Source organism: Anas platyrhynchos, chromosome Z (assembly GCF_047663525.1).
Source record: "Anas platyrhynchos isolate ZD024472 breed Pekin duck chromosome Z, IASCAAS_PekinDuck_T2T, whole genome shotgun sequence".
Taxonomy (NCBI): domain Eukaryota; kingdom Metazoa; phylum Chordata; class Aves; order Anseriformes; family Anatidae; genus Anas; species Anas platyrhynchos.
In genome coordinates, this window is record NC_092621.1 from 28,394,785 (window position 1) to 28,417,403 (window position 22,619).

A 22,619-nucleotide genomic window follows, 5' to 3' on the forward strand; every position below is an offset into this window, starting at 1 on the left:
CACTAGCTCAGTACAATCCTGTCCAACAGCAAAAACAATTCAGTGGGTGGGAGTTTATTGCAGTTATCTCAGTAATTGAGTAAAGTATATAACTTCAGAATTAGTGGCATGCTGGCAAAAAGGAAAGTTTCCTGAAAAGTTTTGCTTTCATGGAAAAAGCCATTTCTTGTTTAAAAGAAAATGAAAATAAAAAGGGTAAAGATCTTCCAAGAAGAACCTGCAAAATCCTGCTTGTCAGGAAGGTCAGCAAAGAGCAGCTCAGTGGGTTTCTCCTTGGTCAGGGTGGTAAGAGCTGTGCCCTCTGCATGTACTGAAAGAGAAGGAAAAGGAAAGGGATATTTCTTCCATACCTTTTGAAGCCAGTATCTTTATATTTTTTCCTTGTACTGTATGCTTTCATGGAAAGAAAAACTTGCAGCTATTTTTTTAAGTTTCTGAAAGTGATCACACCCTTTTCCTGCTGGGTTCTTTTAACTGGGTATTAAAAAGCACGAGTGTTACCCCTTTTTTCCTTTTATTTTTTTTTTCGTGTATTCTGTTTTGTTTTGTTTTCTGGTGACCATAGCATTGCCCTACAGGTTTTGGTCTGACTCCTCCATGATGACTACTGTCTTCTCCAGCAGGTGCTACTTTGGAATACATCCCTCATGGCCAACTTGCAAATGCCCACTTAACTTCAAATTTGCGAGGGCTGAAATTGGAGCAGGACAGTGTGCCCGCTCAGGAGGAGAGGAAGACTCCCCTGGTGGAAGCTGCTCGGGGAAGGAAGTCCTTTTCTCCTCAGGACAAAACTCTAGCTGCAATTAACCTGACAGATGACCAGCTTGCCTCAGGCCTCTATGGTAATAACTGGCTCACATTCATTTTTCATCATGCTGATGGAGTCTGAATATGAAACACAGTTAAAGCAGGTCTTCAGGGTTCCCAAAACTGAGAAGGAATTAAAAATTGCGATTATGGAGAAAGTGGTGTTGAGACTCTCTGTCTAATACATTACTTCTGGCAGTGAGCTGCTGTCATTTAACACGAAGAATTAAGATTTTTTTGACAAAGCAGAATAACCCATTTCAATATTGGAAATAAGACATTGGACATATGTCACGGACAGCAAAGCAAAAATATATATTTTCCTAATGTTTTCTAAAACATCAAAGATTGTCAGCATGTTGGAGGATGGGAAAGTTAGGCTATATAAGCCTTCTGTTTCCAGAGTTGTTTTTGGAGGTGTTCTATATTTTCAGTGTGCATATAACACTGTTACTATATATAAAAGATAACAAAGACAGCTTCAGCTGATAAATTAAGCAGAAAGCTGTTTGTTTTGAAAAACTGTCTAAAGCTGCTGCAGCCAAGGCTGGCTACAGATCTGTACTGATACATATGCTTTGTCTGTCTTTCAACAGTATGTAGTAACAATGAAAACACACTCAAATCTATCATGAAGAAAAGGGATGGAAAAAAGGATTTGAGCAACACCAAGAAGAACCTGCAGTTTGTCGGCATTAATGGAGGGTAAGAGGCCTGTCTTGAAAAAGTCTGTCTGGTCAGGTCTTGTAGTCCTGTCACAGTGGGAATGAAAGGAAGAACATCTGAGTTTGTGCATAGCTTGTCCTTGGTGCTGAGGTGCATCCACTGAGCTTAAGGGTAGGAGGGCAGAATTAAACACTTCAGCTCATCTTAATGCTCCACAGACCTTTTGTGTATCTGTGTTTGTTGTCTCAAGTGGAAGCTACAAGTCACGCTTGGAGTCAGTCTGAAGTACCTGTACCTTAGGTGACTGCCAAATTTAACAGGGTAAAATAAAGCAAATAAACTCCAAGAGCCATGGGAATGTTTCTCAGTAAGTAAAACCTCAATATGTTTTTGGCAGCTGACAAGAGCAGTATTGTGCTGCTAAACAATGCACCAAGGGATGGCATTGCTTAAGAATTAACTTTTCTGGCTTTGGGCTAGATAAATACAGAATCTTGGTAAAAACGATAAGGAAAAAAATCTTCTTCTAGAACGTTACTTAATCTTTGCAGAATGTAGCAAATAACTTTGAAATGGTTTCACCAAATTGTTTTTATATAGCTTTACAAGCCCTTTCTTCAAATTATTTTTCCCTTAGTAAAAATGCTTTGTACAGTATATAGCCTAAGTATTGCAATCACTTGATTTCTTACCTATCAACTGAAAGTACTATTGCTTCCAGCAGAGGAGTGTTATCACTCACGAATCAGTGTTGTACATTAGAAGGAAGCCTTAGTACATTAATTCATGAGATGTTGAAGTTGGTGAGTTAAAGCAATTAATTAGAATCAGAATTATAATTACCCCATGCACTAACTATTCACCTAAAATATCAACTGATTTGGATCCTCACAGGAAAAAAAAAACCACAAAATTGTGGCTGTTGTCTTTATATAGCTCCCTTCCTTTCACCTGCCTAGCAAGGCAACAATGCAGTTTGCTCTTTACAAAAGTAATTTAATCTGGGAGATAAGGTCAGGTCTGATATGGTGTTGAAACTTAAAGTTTTTGTTTGTCATTACACATTGTGCATATAATAATCACAATGACAGAATGAAGGGATTTGTGAAGAGACCTCAACTGACAATGACAATTTAATTAGTTGTCGCTCAGATTAAAAAAAAATTACAATATTAATAAATACATATTTTAAAAATACAATATTAATAAAAAGAATTATAAATTTGGTTTTGAAACTTTCAGGTAAGAAAAAAGCATTATGACAAAAATGATTTTCTTACACTTTCTCAGTACGCCATAGCTAACCACAGAGGGTGAAATGCTGTGGGTTTCTGCTGTCCCACTGTGGTGGTGTTAAAAAATATGAGCTTTTGAATTGGGGTGACTTACACTGCCTGTACTTTGTGTGGATTCCTACCTCCCTAAGTGGTTTTTGCACTGAGAGTCTACTAGACTAAGCTTTGGGACCAGTTGTTGGACTACCTACCAGCGTCGAAAACAAAAAGCAAACAAGCAAACAAAATGTCTGAGCTGTCTTGGCATTTCATAAAGAATTATTAAGTGCTTTTAGTTCTCTTAAGCAGAACACAGAAGAGTAACAAAGTCCACTGTCTGACTCCAACTGAACCAATGCTTCGTCCTTCCCCACAGGTATGAAACGACATCCAGTGATGACTCCAGCTCGGAGGAGAGCTCCTCCTCCGATTCAGAGGAGGAGAGCGAGGGCCACGCATACCCCCACGGCCATGGTGCGGAGGAGGAGGAGGATCCTGCTCTCGGAGCCCCAGAGACTGGGGCCGTGGGGGCAGAGAAGGACAGGCCCCCACTGGAGTGCGAGGCCGAGGAGGTGGAAATCAGAGAGAGGTAGGGTGGCCCTGCATGTTTGTCCTGATTTGTGCTTGGTTGGTGGATGGGCAGAAGGAAGCACACAGACCACAGTGAAATACCCGGTGAAGGGATATGTTAACAATACTAGGCTTGCCACATGTTTCCAAGTGTGCTAGCTTGGAAGGTTTTGTAAGTGGAATAATACTAGTATAGGGCAAAGACAAAACTGACCTGTCATGTTTCACTGGAGATACAGCATAGCATCAAACTTATCTCTTGTTATCTGCTAAATAACAGAGATGTGGAAATTCATAATTAGAGGCTATTCATAGACCTTGGAGCTCTGAGTATTAAAGTGCTCTGCGCTTTACTTAGATGGCACTTAAGATGGCCTGATATTTTGCAGGTGGCATGAAGAGATAGGCATTGTCTCAAAGGAGTTGTGTAATTTATATTTACCTTAGCAAGGGGTGATGGTGAAGAGGGGCAGGAATGGTTTAGGTAGCCTTGTGTATGTGAGGAGCACAATCTTTGCAAGCTGGCTGCCATGGTGGAGATGTACAAGAAGAAGAGGCAGCGTGCCTGGCCAGATGGGACTGAACATTGCCCACGCAAATGGCTAGCTGGAGCATCTCAGTTCCCTGGAAGCAGCAGGTGTGAAACCCTGAAGGGTTAAAATGCCTCCCCAACATACCAGCATGTTAGCCTCTCAGCTTTTTAGAAGAATTCTCCTGGAAAATTGATGTTATTCTCTCTGTGCGTTCTAGGTGGAGACCTTTTGCTGTGGAGGCATAGCCTGGAATGCCGTGTAGCTGCCTTACTTTCAGCTGTTCGCTGAGTTTTGAAATTTGTGGTGGACAGGGGGCAAAAGGGAGACCGGGGAAACAGTAAACTTCCAAAGTGGACGGGAGGGGTGAATGTTAAAATGCAAGAAGACAGGGTAGCACCACCTATGCTATTTCCCACCTTTTCATTCATTAGAGCCATTGGTATTTCCACTTTTTAACCGAGTAATGAAAGCACAGAGCATACGACGTGTCCTGTAGTGGTAGTGGTAGGTGAGAATTTCCACTAAAAGGGCTGGGAAACCCTGAATACAAAAGGGAAGCATCACCAGCCTGCTGTTCCTCCTGCTCGTCCCATTTACACCTGGGAAGTGCACTTTGGTTCCATGCTCAGCTTGCCCAGAAATGCCCACTGCCATGCAACTATTGGAAAGTTTAAATGTTTTGATATTAAAACATCAAGGGAAAGATTTGAATATGCCACATGTCCTGCTGTCTTCCTCAGATATGAACTAAGTGAGAAGATGCTTTCTGCTTGTCACCTGCTGAAAAACAACATTGATGACCCCAAGGCATTGACCAACAAAGATGTGGTAAGCACCACAGTGCAAAATTCTACAACAGGGAAATTTTAGGGAGGGATAACTTCTTGTTTTACAGGGCTGGAATTGCAGTGGCTGGGCAGAAGAGGGTATCATCTTTCCTGGAAGAGTCACAAAATGCTTTTTCTATCAGGAGACGTTTGTCTAGAGAATGTGTTTGTGCTCTTTGTGCTGGGGTGTTGTCATTCCAAGGCACACACTTAAAAATAGTAATGTGAAAGCACAGTTTCGACACATCCATGCATTCCCATGTTATTTCTGTAAGCGTTGCTTTAGCCCTGCTGTGGCTGGAACTCAGTTGTCACGCTGGGAGGCTGCACGGGGTGAGGATGCTGTTTCTTCCCATGACAAAAGCCCAAGGTCTGCTGAGGACCTGAACAAACTCAGCCTCCTACTAAAGGCAGGGATGCATGTCTCTTTCTGTCTCACACAGCTGTATTTGCTGCTTATAGGAATTGCCTGTGCCATTTTCTGAGGACAACCTGAAAGCAAACAAACACTGGTCACTACTTAGTGATACAAAACTGCATTTTATGTTTGTTAGAGTGCTGTGATCTGAAATGCAGGAATCCAGTACTAGTCTCCTCTGTAATGGTGCATCTGCAGCTTCACAGAGAAACTAGCATTGTGTGTGTATAGTTCTGACATCTATAGGCCCAGGAACGTTTTGAAAGGCTGATTAATACAGGTGTGAAGGGTAATTTATAGTCCTGTGTCAATCCCTCAGGAGTAGTTTAGGCATTTGAAGAACAAGTGTTTCAGGCCCTTTTGGAGTTGAAAGTGTCAAAAATGGCATGATCAGGTGATAATCTCTGTCTTGGAAGTGTGATTTGAATTTACACTTTACTTTCTTATGCTTAAAGTGTTTGCCAGCACAGGCAGTGCGTTGTAGCTGGAAATGTCAGACTAATCAGCTCTGGTTCTCTGCCTAGCTGCTGATAAAGAAATCTTGTCCAAAAAGGGAAAACTTTAGTGCAGTTAGGAACCCATTTAAATTTCCCCAGCCTTTTCCAATACCCTCAGCTCTTGCAGCTGCTGTTTATGCCAGAAGGAGCTGCAGACTGCTCCCATTGGGATGTCATGGATTACTTGAATGAAAGAAGTGTACCTTTTTATAATATGTGTTGTACTGTGACTGTAAAGAAATTCCTCCTGATATTTTGCACTCAAAAATTTATAAAATCAAAAAATATTCATAGTATGTCACTTCATCACCACTTTCGTGTTTTACTCTATGTTCACACTATGTTTGGTCTTTATTTCAAGTGGATGGGACCTTTCAATTTTTATAATGGGAATACTTATGTAGATGCATGTAAAATATTCTCCCTTTACTGGACATGGTCCCCCTCTAGAGCTGCTGGTACAGAACCTCTCTGCTTTCTGTAGAGGCTAGAGAAGTCTGCCGAGTATCTTCTCTGCAGAATTGTCCTTGAACTCACTGGTCACTGTGCAGGTGGGGGTTTATGAGGAGAGAAGAAGGACATGAAAGTCCTTCCGTGAATTCCAATTTCTGAGAAACTGTCTCACAAAATGGGAGCTGGCAGTCACTGCGGGAGCCCCTTTGGCTCACAGCGAGGCCTGCTTTACCTAGGTTCCCAGCAGACAGTTGGCTGGCATACAAGCATCCTACCCCTCCACCCTCAGCCCATACCATTGGGAAGGTTTATCTTGAATGTCAAATGCGCATCTCTTGTTGCAGCTTAAATCCATTACTACTTCACCCATACATCCTGGAGGTGTAAAACTGATTCTTTTCTTATTGTAACAGCCTTTAGCACTGTAAAAACATTACTGTGTTCCTTTTTCTGAGCATCTGCATCTGCAGTCCTTCCTGTCTCTACTGTAGATCAGATTTCCTTGTCCTCTAATCATTCTTGATGCTCACCTTTGAAACCATTTTGACTGAATATTTCATGTCATTCAGTATTCAGACAGGACATGGTAGTCCAGCAGTTGCCATCACAGTGTTTGCCAGAGAGAAGGGACTGCATCGCATGCTGTGCAAGCTATAAAATTATTTATTCACACCAGAACAGTGCTTACCTGTTACATGGTAGTGTAACGTTGTTCTCTCAGGTTCAGCCTGTGACCCTCTGCAATGCCCAGCTATTCTCCTGCAGAACTGCTGTCCAGCCAGTTCTCCTGTACTTGGTGCATTTGATAACATACTTGAAATAATACTCAACACAGGGCCTAATTGTCTTAGTGTGCTGTTGTTCTGGTCCCTGAGAAATGTGTGTTCCTATTGCTCTTGGTCTTGGGTTCATCAGTGATTTATAAACTTGGTTAAGTACTTTATGGAAAGGGTTACTCCCAAGCCTCATCTCTGACGACCAGTATTTGAATTTGATACCCATTAATTCTGGGGGTTACCCCATCCTAAAATACAGCACCTTCATTGATGTAAAATTCCTGAAAACAAGGTGAATTGAGAGGAGGTAAACAATTAGCTTACCTTAAAGAGCGATTTAGTCAGAGGGGAAGCTTTAGCCCGTGCATCTTGTTTGTGAGCTGAATACTCTTCCCATGTTGACTAAAAAAGGTCTGGCCTCCTGCATCACTGACTTGTGGGATGGCAAGTCCTTTAAATAGAATGCCCATATGTACATTTTTCTGTCTTGGTTTTGGCAGAGGTTTTGTTTAAATACCATCCAGCACGAGTGGTTTCGTGTCTCAAGTCAGAAGTCAGCTGTTCCTGAAATGGTTGGAGACTACATAACAGCTTTTGAGGAGATTTCTCCTGCTGTCCTCAGACATGTCATCAACATGGCAGATGGAAATGGAAACACAGCCCTGCACTACAGCGTCTCTCATTCTAACTTTGAAATTGTAAAGCTTCTTCTGGATGCAAGTAGGTTGACTGTTGTTTTTTTTATTTTTCTTAGGTTTGGTTTGTTGGTTTTGTTTCTTTTTTTGTACTGCAGTTCTCACAGGTAGAATTCTTGATGAGTGGAAGGACATGTTTGGGCTTCCTCCAGCAGCAAATATTTCAAAAGTTAACATGTTATCTCACTTTGATAGTCTAGAATCCCCGTTTCTACTGCTAGCTTTGGAAGTGGTGGCTTTTGCAGAAGTTAATAAAACAAGTAAGTGAATTATATACAGTGCTGATCGGGGTTTGGAACAGATTCATGGATCCCTAACTCAGACTGTAGCCCAGCTTCAACAGCAGCAGCCTCCAGAAGATTTCTCTGGCAGCCATGTGGCTGCTCTGTATCGAAAAGTAGAGTGCAGGTGGGAAAAGATGCATTCAGGTATAAACACCCATGTTAAACACTCAGATTAGTCTAGCCTTATCTCACTAGAGCAGCACAGAGCTGTTTCTGGTCACCATTGTGGCCTGTCTACTGCTCTCCTGAGAAGCTGGAATGCTGTGATAGTCTGCCGTTTAGGAGCATTTCCCTAATAGATGAGCAATGTGATGATGCCTCGTTTAGTTGTTTGTGTTGTTGCTTCCTCCTTCCAATCCCCATGCAACCCACATGGTAGTGGCAGAGAGGGGAATTCATTGCATCTGCTCCCCACATGTGCTAAACCAGAAGGCGGTGAACAGAAGGTGAACATTGGAGCTGGTCCCAAGCAGGATGTGATTTGTTTAAGCCCAGTTTTGCTCCCTGATTGAAGTTTCTTTCTGAAAACTAGTTATAAAACCTGTCACAGTTGGTTGTGCAGCTTAGCTAGGTCAGCAACATGGCTGGAATGAAATGCATTGCTTGTAAGCCAGCAACATTTATAAATCCAAAAGCACAACACCAGATAAACAAGGACTTTCATGATACAGATCTCCAGATCTCAGCTTTAATAATTCAGCACGTCTGTCACACATGCGAAGACCTCCTCAGCACGAAAGCAAACACTTTGAAATCTCTGGGCCTGTTTGAAGGCAGACAGATGGGAAGAGTGACTCAGGGCAGGGGAATGTGGGGAATGTCAGGAGGACAGTGCAATGCAGCAGGCTACAGGGCAGGAGGAAACTGCTCCTCTGCTTCCTGGGATCTCTAAACACAAGCACACTGATGTGTTGCTGGGAGTCAGGACTGATACAGTTTACAGCAATCACATGTGTTGTTATGAAAATGGAAGTTCTTAACAGTAAAATCCAACAAACATGGCTGGTACCAGGTGATAGTGAGGTGACGTCTAAATGGTGACTACAGTCAACTTTGCAGCGTGAGTATATCGCAGGTAGTTTCTTGGCCCAAGAGCATGGTGTCCATGTGTTTGGAGGGAAAAGCAGGTGAGACAGGAGACTACATCACCAGGCAGCATTACCAACAGGGTAAATAGGAAAATACCTTTTCTTCTTTCATTGGTCATATAGAAAAGGAGCTGAAATGGGACCTCAGGAAATATATCTCTGCTGAAGTAGTCTAATCAGGGAAGGAGAACATCACTTCCATTACTCATGAGTAATGTGTGTAGTAGGAGAGTGTCAAATTATGTGGCTTCAATGGCTTCCCAGGAGCCAATAAAAGTAAGTTGTTCAACTGGTTATGAGGTAGGACAGGTGATGGTTATGGAACATGGAAACATATGTACATTTTTGCACCTGAAAATGTATTTTTTCTGCAACATTTTCTCTTGAGAGTAAATATGAAGAAATTACAGAAACATTTTTGCTTGTTCAGATACCTGCAGTGCAATTTAATACTAAGTCTAGAGATATTGTTTATGTAAGTCTTTGCTTTCCAATACAATGAGCACACTCAAAGCCCTGCTTTCTGGTAAACTAATAAGCCTGGCTGGATGTTTGCAGAAATTCAGATTGGAGATTAGATGTGAATGAGAAGAAGGAATCTGTCAGTTCCTGGCACTAGTCAAGGTACTTGCGTGTATTTGTTCCCAGAGTACCTTTTTTCACAGTCAAACACTTAGTAGAGCTGGAAACAGTCTTTAATTTTAAAGTCTTTTCTACAGCTACAAAACACCTCGGAGTGCACTTGCAGATCCCCAAAACAGCACCAGTTACAGGAAAGCGTTTGTACTGAGGAGAAATGTCTTTTCCATTGACCACGTTGCTGGGCCATTTTTGTTTTGCAGTGGGGAACACCTTGGGAGAGGAGCTCAAAGACTCTCCTGATTGTGTTCCTAGGATTTGGACCCATGACCCATTTTGGGTCATGTCGAATTTCAGACCACTTGCTTGTATAAAAGAAAACCAAAGTTCTAAATGATGACATACAAAATGTCGTTGTGTTCAGCCTTGCATTATACGCATAGTAGAAAGGGATCCTTTTCTTTCTCAGGCTCAAGTGCACCCCTGTTTATTTTATTGAATTGCTTCCATTATGAGAGTAATTGCTGCTTTTTTTTTTTTTTTTTTTTAATGGGCTGTTCTACTAACAGTTTATTCAGTTCATTCGCACAATTGCTGCTTTTTGGGTTCCTGCTTTCCAAAGAAATTATCTCATCCCTCTGCAGATGTCTGTAACGTAAATCATCAGAACAAGGCCGGCTATACCCCCATTATGCTCGCCGCTCTCGCAGCTGTGGAAGCTGAGAAGGACATGAGGATAGTGGAGGAACTGTTCAGCTGTGGGGATGTGAATGCGAAAGCCAGCCAGGTCAGCCAAGTGGTTCACAACATACCATTCCTGCTCCTGTGGCTTTTTTTACCTTTCCTTTCGTGTTCTCTTCCCCACTCCATTGGTACTGCTTTTGCAGTCATTTCTCTCACACCGTGGTCTCTTGATATTTATATTTTTAATTGCTGTGTACGTAATGGATCCATGAAAGAACACTTGAGCATCAGGGCTACATGTCTCATATTTTTTTAAAAAAGTATGATATGAAAGAATCATTGCTGGATTTTGGGAGGCATTTACAAATTCTGCAACATTTAGTTCCTTCCAAGGAACTCCAGATGTCTGGAAACTGGTATGATGTCTTTCATTAATGTAATAAATAGCTATGCAAATGTGGGATACATGATGTGTAAAAAGTATTCAAATAATGGCAAGCAGAAACTTGATGGTCCTATATAAAGTAATGCTTTTTTTGCCCCCAGAAGAAGCACAATGCCAACAACAACAACAAAAAAGTGTGCACGCTTTGCCACTGATTGTCTGTGTGGTGATTTATTTTGTTTCCTCTTCTTTTTGTGCAGGCTGGTCAGACTGCACTGATGCTAGCTGTGAGTCATGGGCGGATAGACATGGTTAAAGCTCTGCTGGCCTGTGGTGCAGACGTCAACATCCAGGACGATGAGGGCTCTACAGCTCTGATGTGTGCTAGTGAACACGGACATGTAGAAATAGTCAAACTTCTGCTGGCTCAGCCTGGGTGTAATGGCACCCTGGAGGACAACGTGAGTCGCCTTTCCAGATAGCTTCTCCACTCCAGAATGTTTTTCTAATTTAGTTTTTGGACTCATTGGAGAGCTGCTGAAATGTAGTGACATGAATCTCTAACTCACAATGCCAAAGTACCAAATGCATGAATCCTGTTTTGTGGTAGCAGCTGCTGAGATTATTTGCCTTGCTGCCTTTGCTTGTCTACCCAGACCTACCCAGTAGCAATTTTTGTAGTTAGCTGTATGGGTGTGCAGTGATCAGAAGAGAAACTATTTGACATCCTTCTTTCCCTTCCTGTTTCCCAGGAGTCTTCCAGTTTTCAGTTAGGACCTTATCTGGTGACTTAGTGGCCTTGCTCTATCACTTTTCTGTGTCATGGCAAGCATCAGCCCTACAGTTCTCAGAGGATGTTCACGCAGTAGGTACACCACGACTTTCAGGAGTACAGGTTGGGTCTGCCAGTCATTATGCCACATTGTTCTGACAACAAACAGATGCAGGGTGTGGCCTCAGTGCCAAGTGAGATGCTGACATATTTATTGTTTGCAGAGATCACTGCAGCCTACACTGTTATCAGACAGAGATTTTGGTCTGTAGAGTTCTCAAGCTGGAAAATGTTGACTTGGCTGGTTAACAATGTCACTTTTTGGGTACATTTGAGTTTTTCCTGTTGCTTTCACCTCCTGAACACTGAAATGGAGCCTGGCTTTGGGATTTGGGAGGGTTTGTGTGTTTATTGGTTGAAACTGTTGTAAAGAGGCAGAGGCAACATTTCTGTTGACTCACCTGCTGCAGGAGCCTCTCTCTGCCTCTTGCCAGCACTGCGTAATGCCTGCCTGAGGGGAAATGTAGGAAGGGTGCGGTATAACAAACCCTTTTTAGGGCAACCCAGGTTACTGCAGCCTGGATGCTGTTAGCACTATTAATTGTGTCAATAAGTCTTTATGGAGACATCATATTTAACCGTTCTGGTAGGTAGTTTATAATGTTTCCCAAGCAAAGCTTGTCTGCCACTTACTCATTTTGTAATGGGTCTGTGCTAAGAGAGTCCAAGGTTTTTAGCATTGCCCCAGCTGTACTGAACGCAACTGACACTTCTCCAGACAGCATGGTCAGTATTGAGCTGAGCTTTGTACTGCTGATGTGTGCCACCCTGGTAGTGGTTCATGTCTCTCTTTAAGAACCTTGTTCATGGTGTTGACTGTGGAGTATTTGGCTTGCAGTTTGTTGTGTTTTATGTTCTATCTCCCTGTCTGCACAGGGCGATTAGATTTCTTTATAGTTGCTCCCTGTATTCTCCTAAGAAGACTTTCCACTTGGATGCTGTTCATCGTTTCCCATGCTGGAGAAAGGGTTTGGAGTTCCCTTAAATTGGCTGTGACCTCTCAAATACCAGTGATACAGCAGTGCCTGAAAACCATGCTCCACTCAGAGAGCCAGCCTAAGAAGCAATCCCATTAAGAGGACTTCTCAAATGGGGCCAAAAGCCAGGCAGTGGACCAGCAAGCCACTGTGATATTTGTGCTGAGGTTGTAGCCGCCTGCCTTGTAAGTTAAACACCAACAGAGAGCAGTGTGTTGTAGCTACACGGTGCCTCAATTTCAGGAAGGGGAGGAAGCAAGGAAAGCAGATTTGGGGATGTGGCAGGTTCCTGCAGGAGCACCCTCTGACAGCTCAGAGGTTCACATCACGAATTGTCAGACATCCCTTCCTCACTCAGGGCTAAAGGGAAAACAGGAGGTTAAAATTTTGAGTTTGAATTTGTTAACGCCGGTTTCAAATAGATTGAAATAATGTGAAATAAATTGGATACATTTGTATTTGTATTAAATTCAAGTAATTGAATGAAACGGGTTCAATAAATTCAGAAAAAAGACTCATTGCTTTCAGCAAAAGCACTCTGCTTCTAGCAGCCTCAACAGCTATGGTTTCTGAAAGAAATAGTATCTCCTGAGAAACTGAGGTGACTATTGGACTGGGAAAGCCCATTTATTGGTAATCAGACTGTCATCAAGGAGCATTTAGAGCTATGAATGGAAGTGTTCTTAGTTTTAATGGGAGTTATAACACAATAATGATCCTCATAACAACAGTTATAATACTTGAAGAGCTTTTAACCCTCCTTTACCTTCTCTTCCACTCCTCACTGACACAGTAGTTTCTCTCAGACCAATCTTCTGAAATCACTGGTCTTTCACAGCTCTGCATGTAACGTGTGATAATGGCGTGCTCATTCTTGCTCAGCAATAATCTAGTCTTCTCATTGAGAGAAATTATGAGGCCTCAGACAACTGGACTGCCTCATAAAACAGCAGCACAAGGCTTGTTGTCACTTAATTATAATAAAAGAAATTGAACAAGACTCTAAATTAACCCAACTGTCTGAGCAGCAGGACCTCCACTTCAGTAACTTCCCTTCTCTGTGAGCTGATGAGGCATTAAGAGACCCGTGAGAGGACACAAGCACTAATTCTCTTATTTCTTCTTTTTCTCTCTTAGGATGGCAGCACAGCACTTTCAATAGCCCTGGAAGCTGGACACAAGGACATAGCAGTTCTCCTTTACGCCCATGTCAACTTTTCCAAAACACAGTCCCCGGTTAGTACGCAACCTTCTAGATATTTTGAACACAGTTTACATTTTAACTTGCATCAATCCAAATTAAAACTTGAACGTTTTAGTAAAACATGAACAAAAAGTGAAACCCACTGACAGATGTACAGCAAATAAAATTTCAAGTTTATTCGTGGGATAATTTTATGCTGGTAAGTGAAACATACATTTTAAAATACAGACTGGCTGCAGTAGCCTGATCCCAGGCTGAAGGATACCTCCTCCTCCCTTGTTGCTGGGGGTGAAGATAGCTCCACTGGCAGGGTTCACACAATATGGCTAGCATGCAGAGGTATTCTTGTGTCATTGTAATGCTAATTATTGACCTGGTCATGAAAACTGAGTTGTTTCTGGAGTTACAACTGTCCTAGATATTGAGGTAAATATCCATCTATTCCTTCGTATATGAATCAGCCTCTTGATAAACTGCTGATAAATGCTTCACTGTCTAAACAACGCTCTCTTAATCAGTAGGTTGTATGATAGTTGGTACTGTATTTCCCAAAATAAGGAGGGAAAAAAGATTAATTTTTCACTTAAACAGAAGGGATTAAACAGAGAGCTTGTGAGTGCTGTGTTCTCATTTGGCAGACTAAAATAATTTCCCTTTGATTAATTGTTCTTTCCTCTTCTCTAGGGCACTCCTAGGCTTAGCAGAAAGACATCACCTGGTCCTACCCACAGAGCAACATTTGAATAGTGGTGCATGAATATCTGTAAAAATCTTAATGCCATCTTCAAGCTGCTAAATGTTACTGTTTTACTGAGACAGATACTGAATGTAATTGTCTTGTGCCTGAACTCACCAGCAAAGTGAAAGCAGAGATCTAGTGCTAAAGATAGAAAACTACAAACTTGAAGCAAGCATATAGTGAGATAGCACTCAGCTGAGAGCCTTAGCCAGAACTGTTGTTTTGCTCACCTACACATCTTTCCATACACTGGCATAAATCATGTTTTTCTTTGCTATAGATTGTCCTTCCCTATGTTGTATACTGCCTAAAAGGTCTAAAGCTATCCTTGCAGGGGTCCCAGTGGCTTGTTTTTAATCGTTCTAAAATATTTATATTTACTGTGCCTAGACTTTATCACAGTAACATTCTGATAAATTTCATTCCAACATGATTTTGGTGTTTTTAATCATTTTGAAATTCAGAAGTTGCAGTTGCTTAAATAGTGAGCTCCGTGGAGCTTGAGCTGGTGGGTAACTGGGTTAGATACTGGGGATAGGTCCTCTCATGAGGTCAGAAGTTCACTAAGTAAGTTGTTGCTAATTGGGGATAATGTATAACTTTTTATATGAAAGATAATAGTATCTATAAAATTAACTCGCACAGTATTTTCAACATTTTATATTCCTTAATAATTAAAAACTACATGAAGAATGACATGTCATGTTACCATATTTTTATTAACTGTGTCAGTGTATAAGCTCCATACATGTTTATTGGAGAGTAAAATTAGAGGTACCAGCTGTATATTCCCCGTGAGTGGAATTGAGTGTAGTTCTCGGTGCATATTTATGGAATGCTATTACCTTGTCACATTCACTTTAGTCATGTGTATTTAAATGTTTGAAGTGCCTTAGACTCTTGCCATATTTTCAGAATAAAATTTCATTATGCTGTTTTACTCCTCTCCTGTTTTACGTGTGATTTGTCATCATCCAGAAATGCTGCAAGCTACACCTGCAGCAGCAAAACAGGACAGATGGGTAAGTCAAGGCAGGAGGACTGGATCGTTCAACCCTTGGGGGCTGCTCATGCAAACAGCATCGTGGCCTGCATTAACTTCTTCCTGCAGACTGGAAGGAAAAGCTTTGCCCAGGATGGTCTGCCTTCACTGATCTTGAGCTTGTGTTGAAGGCTGGACCCTTTGCTGAACTGGGAGAGAGCTGGCCTCCCTCTCCTGCCTGGGGGAGGCATCACGGGGAGACCCTGAAGGACTGTGCTCGAGTGGTTTGACCTAGCTCTCTGCCAGTTGCCAGCTGAAATGAAACCCTTCGAGCTTTGTCTTCCCGGGGTAAATGCCTCAGCATAGCAATCCCAAACAAGACCCTTCACTTACGCCCTTTGCTTTGTCAGCTACACTCAGCTGGGGACAGTTGATGCATGCTTCACTACGTGTCCATTGTCACCAAGGGAGGAGCCTCGAACCAGCTGCCACAGATCCACAGTGCAGCACTGTCTGCCTGAGAATTGGCCACACATACGAAGTACATGACATCAGCACAGGCTTCCTAACAAATTTAATGTTCACATAGGAGCTGGGTGGGCTTCTGGTTCAACCCTCCCCTGCTAAAGCACACTGCTGGAAGAGCTGATCCCCTTGGACATACCCAGTTTCCCTACCAAAAACCCCACACCATCATTTCGAGTCGGTGAAGCCTGTGCCTGGGGAAGCAGCACCACTGACAATTCCCCCAGTGTGTGCTTCAGTGCTGGGAGAGGGAGCTCACACGCAGCAGCTGCAGCAATAGAAGCCATGGGCTGGTTAGACTGGGAAGCTTTTGTGGCTTTCCAACACCCCTACAGCTACATCTTCCCCAACAAGCTCTCAGGAGAACAGACTCGGATGCTCTCACTGCTGTCTGAGGCCATGTTGGGTCAATGAGGCAAAAGTGTCTTTTGTTTTGTTTTTAGAACTGTTATCTGCCAGCCCTTGCCACTATTTGGACTTCAGTTTGCTTTCCAAGAGTTAATTTGTTCTTGTCCTTATGAGTCACATCATGCCGTGATGGTGTTACATCAAGCTGATGAAGTGGGGAAAAAAAAAAAAAAAAAAAGGGATGGCTGCCTTTATCTCTCTCCAGAACTTGTTCGTTTGTTCTAATTAATGTATTTTTAATTTCACAGAAAGTTCTTTTTTTTTTCATTATATATATATATATATATTTATGCATACTTGCCTGTATCTAATGGATTAAAATTTTGTTTAATAGAGAAACATTGTGTCACCAGGTCAGAATTTGGACCAGGGACAGGTTTCTACTTTCTGTTACACCAGGAGTATAACTTTTATTTTGCACTGGTTTTACCAGCAACCACTTAGTTGTGCTTCCTTAAGGAAATAAGTAGACATACCTTTAACATCGACTTATATCTCATGACAGCTATTTTAAAGCCCGTAGATTACGCTCCAAAGTCTGACTTTGTTAAGAGTATGTTGAGCCACCTGACAAAGTCCCCCCCTATACAAATACAAAATGCAAAAAATACAAAAAAATACAAAGTCTCTGTATCGCTGCTGCAAATACCTTTCACAGTAGCACATCCAACATGTCTTTGCCACCAAAACAGTTTTTCAAAGAGTGATTTTTGGTGCTGTATTACTACACTGCTACAGTGGCTCATTTGCATACATGAACGTTTGTATATATTGTAGCCTGAGGCTAAAAAGGATTTGAAACACCTGTTAATTTTGATTTCCAATTAGTGGGCCATGATTCTTGTGATCTGGATTGGTGCAAGTCCATGTCTCTACCACCACAGCTCAGTGTGGGAGTCTTGGGCATGCAATCACCCGAGAAGGGTTTAAAATAACTGGTTCCGTGATTTGAGTGTGAAATGTCAGAGAGTCACCAAACATAACTTTATATGTCTTTTTACCTGAAGATAAGTGTAAGAACAACTGGGTGGACTATTCAGTGGTAAGGAGTCAGCTAGAAGGTTGCACCCAGAGAGTGGTGGCCGATGGATCTATGTCCAAGTGGAGGCCAGTGGCGAGTGGTGTACCTCAGGGGTCTGTCCTGGGGCTGGTCCTGTTTAATAGCTTTGTTAATGACAGACAGTGGGATTGAGTGCACCCATTTTGGGGGAGGTCCTGTGTAAACCCTGGAGTTGGACTTAATGGTCTTTGTAGGTCCCTTCCAACTCAGGATATTCTATGAGTCTATTAGTATTTTGCCAAAGTCAGGGAATGCCTTCCGTCATCTGACCTGAAATTCTGTGAGGGGAGATATAGTGGTTGAGCAATATAAGCAGTTTAAATAAACAAATAAATAACAATAATTACTTAGCATTTTGTTCTCTTTGATGGCTCTCCTGTCTCCAAGAGGTTAACACCTGAAGCAGCTAACACTGTGAGAGTCAGGGCTTTCCCCAGGAAATAGAATCATAGAATCATAGAATATCCTGAGTTGGAAGGGACCCTTAAGGATCATCAAGTCCAACTCTTGGCACCGCACAGGTCTACCCAAAAGTTCAGACCATGTGACTAAGTGCACAGTCCAATCTCTTCTTAAATTCAGACAGGCTCGGTGCAGTGACCACTTCCCTGGGGAGCCTGTTCCAGTGTGCAACCACCCTCTCTGTGAAGAACCCCCTCCTGATGTCAAGCCTAAATTTCCCCTGCCTCAGCTTAACCCCGTTCCCGCGGGTCCTGTCACTGGTGTTAATGGAGAAAAGGTCTCCTGCCTCTTGACACCCCCTTACGAGGAAGTTGTAGACTTAGAAGGATCCTAAAAACATTTAGACCCACCAATGCCCTCTGCAAGCCAAGTTGAATTCCACCTGCTAATGCTGGACAGGTGCTGCGATGAAGGGTTTTACCATGCATACCAGCTCTGACTTGAATTCCCCCTACACGGTCTCCCAGGCATTTGTTTTCCAATTCAGATCAGATGATGACTGACTCTGAGTATACCCAAGAATGATATTGTTGTCACCTTTGAACTCCAACTGTCAGTGAATATATAAAAGCTCTGGCACTTTTTCAAGGCCATAAAGAACTTCACTGTCTTTTTTCCAGTTATACTGTTACACATTAAGTCAGGCTGAGTGCTGCTTGCAATCACCCTAGCAGATAAGAAGTGACGGTTACCAGAACTGAGTTTTACTGTGATGGAAATTAGCCTACGCACTGTTGATCTAAATGCAATGACTAAAGAAGGCATTTTTGCAGGCCATACTTTTGGAGTTTTTATCTTCTTGATGCAACTGGAAGAACTGAAGTTATTCCAGAAATAGCTTTATGTCTGTTTCTCCTGGTGCTTTTGGCTGAGAAGTCTGGCTGCTCGGAGTCCAGTTCAGCCCTGGTGTGAGTAATGCAAGCCTTGGCGTCAGTCCCTGAAATGCAGGACTGGCTCTGTTTGCTGGGATGGAAGAGGCCCAAAGGCTACAGACGTCCTCATACCTTTGAAAGGCAGCAGCAGATCTCGCCAGCTCAGTGCTCACACAATTCAGCTGTGAGCAGCTCTCTTCAGTGGGTTCTTTGGCTGTATGCAGGTCTGTCAACTTTATCTTTGCCTGCATCCAGATTCATCAACAGGAAGCTTAATGACAAACTTGCCCTGGCAAAATGGAGAAGCATCAAAACAGAGGCTGTGTCCGCAGTGTGTAGGACTAATGTAGATGCTTTGGTCTGCCTCTGAGAGGCAACAAGAACCGGAGAAAGGAGGTCAAGGAGCGGTGCCAGAAAACATTCACAGAGGGTTTTGTATTAAACATTCTTAGAAATGATTATAAAGAGATTAGAGGAAAGGGGATCCCAGATTCAGGTTTGTTTCGTAATCCGGTTTGGAATTGCGAAAGTGTTTGACCTCACTATTCACAGCCTAATGCAATGCATGGTGAAGTCAATGAAAAAGTCTCCGCTGATTTCAGTCGAATTTGGCTGCTGTGGCTCTCTGCATGTATATGCTGAACTGAAGTGTCCCTTCAGAGTTCAGATAACTGGTTGCTGCCCATTTCTGCCAGCTGCTGCACCTTCTGTTTGGTTGGTGTATCATCCAACATACCAGTACCTCATTGCTTCTCAATAAGTACAATAGAGAGTGCTCTCAAGCAGCCACAGAATTGCATGCTATCGGCAAGAATATTTGGGAACCCCTGAATGAGATATTTTGAAGTTATATAATGAAAACTGAATAGCTTTTTTTTTTTTCTTTCTTTTTTTTTTTTTCTTTCTTTTTTTTTTTTTCTTTTTTTTTTTGGTAAAGATGATTCTAGCAACTTGTTAAAAGTGTTTGTGAAACAGCTTGTCTGTTTTCCTGCCAAGTTTTTAGGCAATGGGAATAAAGCACGTGAGTAAATCATGCTGGAAGCAGTACTGCCTTACGGCTGTACGCATACATTGGTCAACACATCACATGGTTCTTTGTTATAGGTGATTAATGAATTCAATGCCTCAAAAACTCTGTTGGAAGTGTTCTGATTCCTTAATGATGTGCACTTCCAGCTTTTCACATTAGAAGAAAAAGATAAGCCTTTTTCCCCCACACACACTCCCGCTCCATGTATGATCCATCCTGACAGATGTTCATGAATGACCATCAGGAAAACTTGGAGCTTTCAGGCTGTTGCTACCTGTGAGCACCTGCAGCCTTTCAAAGGATGGCAGCAGGCATGGCAGCAAGCTTGATCAGCCTTATTTTTCTGTATTATTTTATCCACCTGCTCCCTCGCCCCGTTCTGCTGCCCTGGTTGAGTGATATTCTTTCCCCTTGGCCACTTCTTGCTGGGAACAAGTACTGTGCATTTTCTGTTTGGTTAGCCAACATAGCCAGCGCCACCAAAGATAAATTGCCTTTTAAATAATTCTTGCTATATAAAACTACCCTTCAGAGACCTCTGCAGTGGAGATCTGTAAATAAAGGCACCGTTATATTCTTAACTGAGGATTATTAAATACATTCAGCCATAAATAGAAAAAGTCAATCTCCATGTCTTCTAAACATAACTACAATTATTTCCAGGGTTATTGCTTAGATAACACAAGGGGTAACATTTTTTTCAAAGCAGTGCACAGGGTTTTGTATAAGCTGTAAATGCTGATCTGAATGGAAGTAGCACAGAGACTTCTAGGAGATGCACTGGCATTTTTTTCTTCTAGGAGATGCACTGGCATTTTTTTCTTCAGCTTTTCACTTAATGGCGTTAGCCACAGATGCAGAAAAACCCTTGCTGCATTTCCCATAGAACTTTGGCTAGACAGAGTTGGTATAAGTGTAGCTCATGTTCCCTCAGTAACATTGTCATTCCTCATTCAGCCACATTAATTTCCCTGAGATGAAGATAAGCCATTTCATTTGCATACCAAGGCAAAGAGGCAGACTACAAAAGATCCTTTTCGACTCCTTGGTCTTTGTATCCCACTGCTCTTTAAGGCATGAAAAGCCACCTGCTCTCCGTGATGGTCAAACTGTGATTCCCTTTGCATTGCTGCTGGACATTTTCTGGGCCAGATAAGCAAATTTTCTCTAGTCTTCAGGGTGAGTGAGACTTGAAGGCCTGCCAGTTACAACCCTGTGGCACTGGGGAAGTGTGAGCAGGCAGAAGCTGGCCCAGGAAATGGATTCCCCACTTAGTGCAGTCATTCTTGCAAATTTGTCATGAGAATTTTCCAGTCTAACCACATATATCTGCTCAGAGTCTCTTTATTGTGGTGGTTTAATCTGCAGGAGGTGGTTTAGTAGCAGGAGGAGCAAGACGCCTGTTAACATCTTCCACAGTGGATGTTGATCTGGGAGGTGTGTGAGTAGAACAGCTATATAGAGAGGTTGGGAGATATTAGAAATATAATATCTTTCAACGTAATAAATAATGTTTATTTATCTCATAATAAAATGAGATTTAGTTTAGGAAAATCAGACTGAAACAGCTGAGGAAACATAATGCATGTTTGCAGGAGCGGGAGAAGTTAGAAAGCAATAACACGGAAAGAGAACTTGTCCGAGAGTACATTAAAGAAGAGCTGTCAGTGTAATGAGAGCAAAAGCGGTCCGTGCATTATTTTTCAGTTTTCTTCAGATGGAGCAGAGGGGCACCTGACCCTGAAGGTATGGCGCAGCTTGGCAACATTTCCAGTCACTGTGTCCCAAGGGACACGGCTCCAAAGGCTGTTGCCATCAGTCTGACCAAAAACAGCTGTTAACAAGTTGTAAGTTGAACTTGAGGAAGAAATTTCAAAGGATACTTACATTTTGTTAAGAGATGAGTCCTGAATATAAGGAATGTAAAACCCCCCCTGGTATGTGACTGTGGAAATAGTGAGCAGTACAGATGATTTCCAAAGGGGCAAAGAGATAAAACTAAGGGTGAGAAAGCTCTTCAGGTTAGCTTTGCAAACATCAGGTTTTAGTTCTTGAAATGCCTCAGTGAGTTTTTCAATTAATATGAGCTTGTTGCCACCTCTGTCTATGCGTCATAGGATAATTGTACATTCCGGCCTTCATACAACAATGCGAGTTTTGGCAAAATTGGGTCAACAATAGCAGACAGAGCAGACACACACAGATATGTGAAAATGGGCATGTATGTTTGCACATTTCTGAAAACAGACTACCGATAAGAATGTGCGTCCTGCCTTCCTGCCTTCAATCCGTGTGAATGAAATCATCCTCTGCCCTTCCATAGTGCCCCTTGTGTCCCCTGGAGAGCCCAGCCGTACCACCAGGACCAGCAGCATCTGGCTGCCCTCGAGGCCGCCTCTTGAGTGAGCTCTCCATGGAGCAGGGAGACCTCTACAGACAGGATAAATCCAACACTGTTGGCATGAGTTCGCAGGAAAATAACAAGTTACTGGCCTTTTTTTTTTTTTTTTTTTTTTTTTCAAAAGAAGCAAAAGAAGAGGGAGTCACGGGTTGGTATAAGGATAGTTTAATAAAAGGGAGGGGGAAAATAAATTTTAAAAAAGCACATTGGGAAGAAAAAAAAAATATTCTCTGCTTCCCATTAATGAGCAATGTTCAGTCACATCCCAGGAAGGAGGGCCTCAATACATGTAGCAGTTGTTTGGGAGGACAGACATCTTCATAAAGACAGCCTCCCCTGCCCCACTCCTTCCCCTTGCCCACCCTTTATTGCTGAATGTGACACCACAAGGTAAGGAGTGTCCACTGGTGGGTTTAGGTCAGCTGCCCTGGGGATGTCCCCTCCCCACCCCTTGCCCACGCCCTTCTGGCTCTGGGGGGTTTGGGTGGTGTCTAAGAGACACAAGGCTGCTGCCATGGCTGCTCCAGATAGAGGTGCAGGCAGAGCAGCTGCAGGGAAAGTTAACTCCATCCCAACCAGACCCTGTGCAAC

At 42.5% G+C, this 22,619-nt stretch overlaps 1 protein-coding gene across 10 annotated transcripts in view; it reads left to right on the forward strand.

Annotated features, from left to right (window-relative positions):
* The window catches only part of KANK1 (KN motif and ankyrin repeat domains 1), a 125,682-nt gene extending 110,454 nt beyond the window's left edge, over window positions 1-15,228 (forward strand). For 6 of the 10 annotated variants that reach the window (XM_038170255.2, XM_072030828.1, XM_072030827.1 and 3 more), the window contains 9 exons: window positions 621-842; window positions 1,404-1,512; window positions 3,124-3,336; window positions 4,591-4,678; window positions 7,322-7,541; window positions 10,112-10,254; window positions 10,797-10,997; window positions 13,483-13,581; window positions 14,234-15,228. In XM_038170255.2, coding sequence (XP_038026183.1) covers window positions 621-842; window positions 1,404-1,512; window positions 3,124-3,336; window positions 4,591-4,678; window positions 7,322-7,541; window positions 10,112-10,254; window positions 10,797-10,997; window positions 13,483-13,581; window positions 14,234-14,296 — 1,358 coding nt within the window. In that variant the 3' untranslated portion in view covers window positions 14,297-15,228. The remainder of the gene's footprint in view (window positions 1-620; window positions 843-1,403; window positions 1,513-3,123; window positions 3,337-4,590; window positions 4,679-7,321; window positions 7,542-10,111; window positions 10,255-10,796; window positions 10,998-13,482; window positions 13,582-14,233) is intronic. The other 4 variants (XM_038170256.2, XM_072030834.1, XM_072030833.1 and 1 more) reach the window with 1 other exon arrangement.
* The last annotated feature ends 7,391 nt before the right edge of the window (window positions 15,229-22,619 follow it).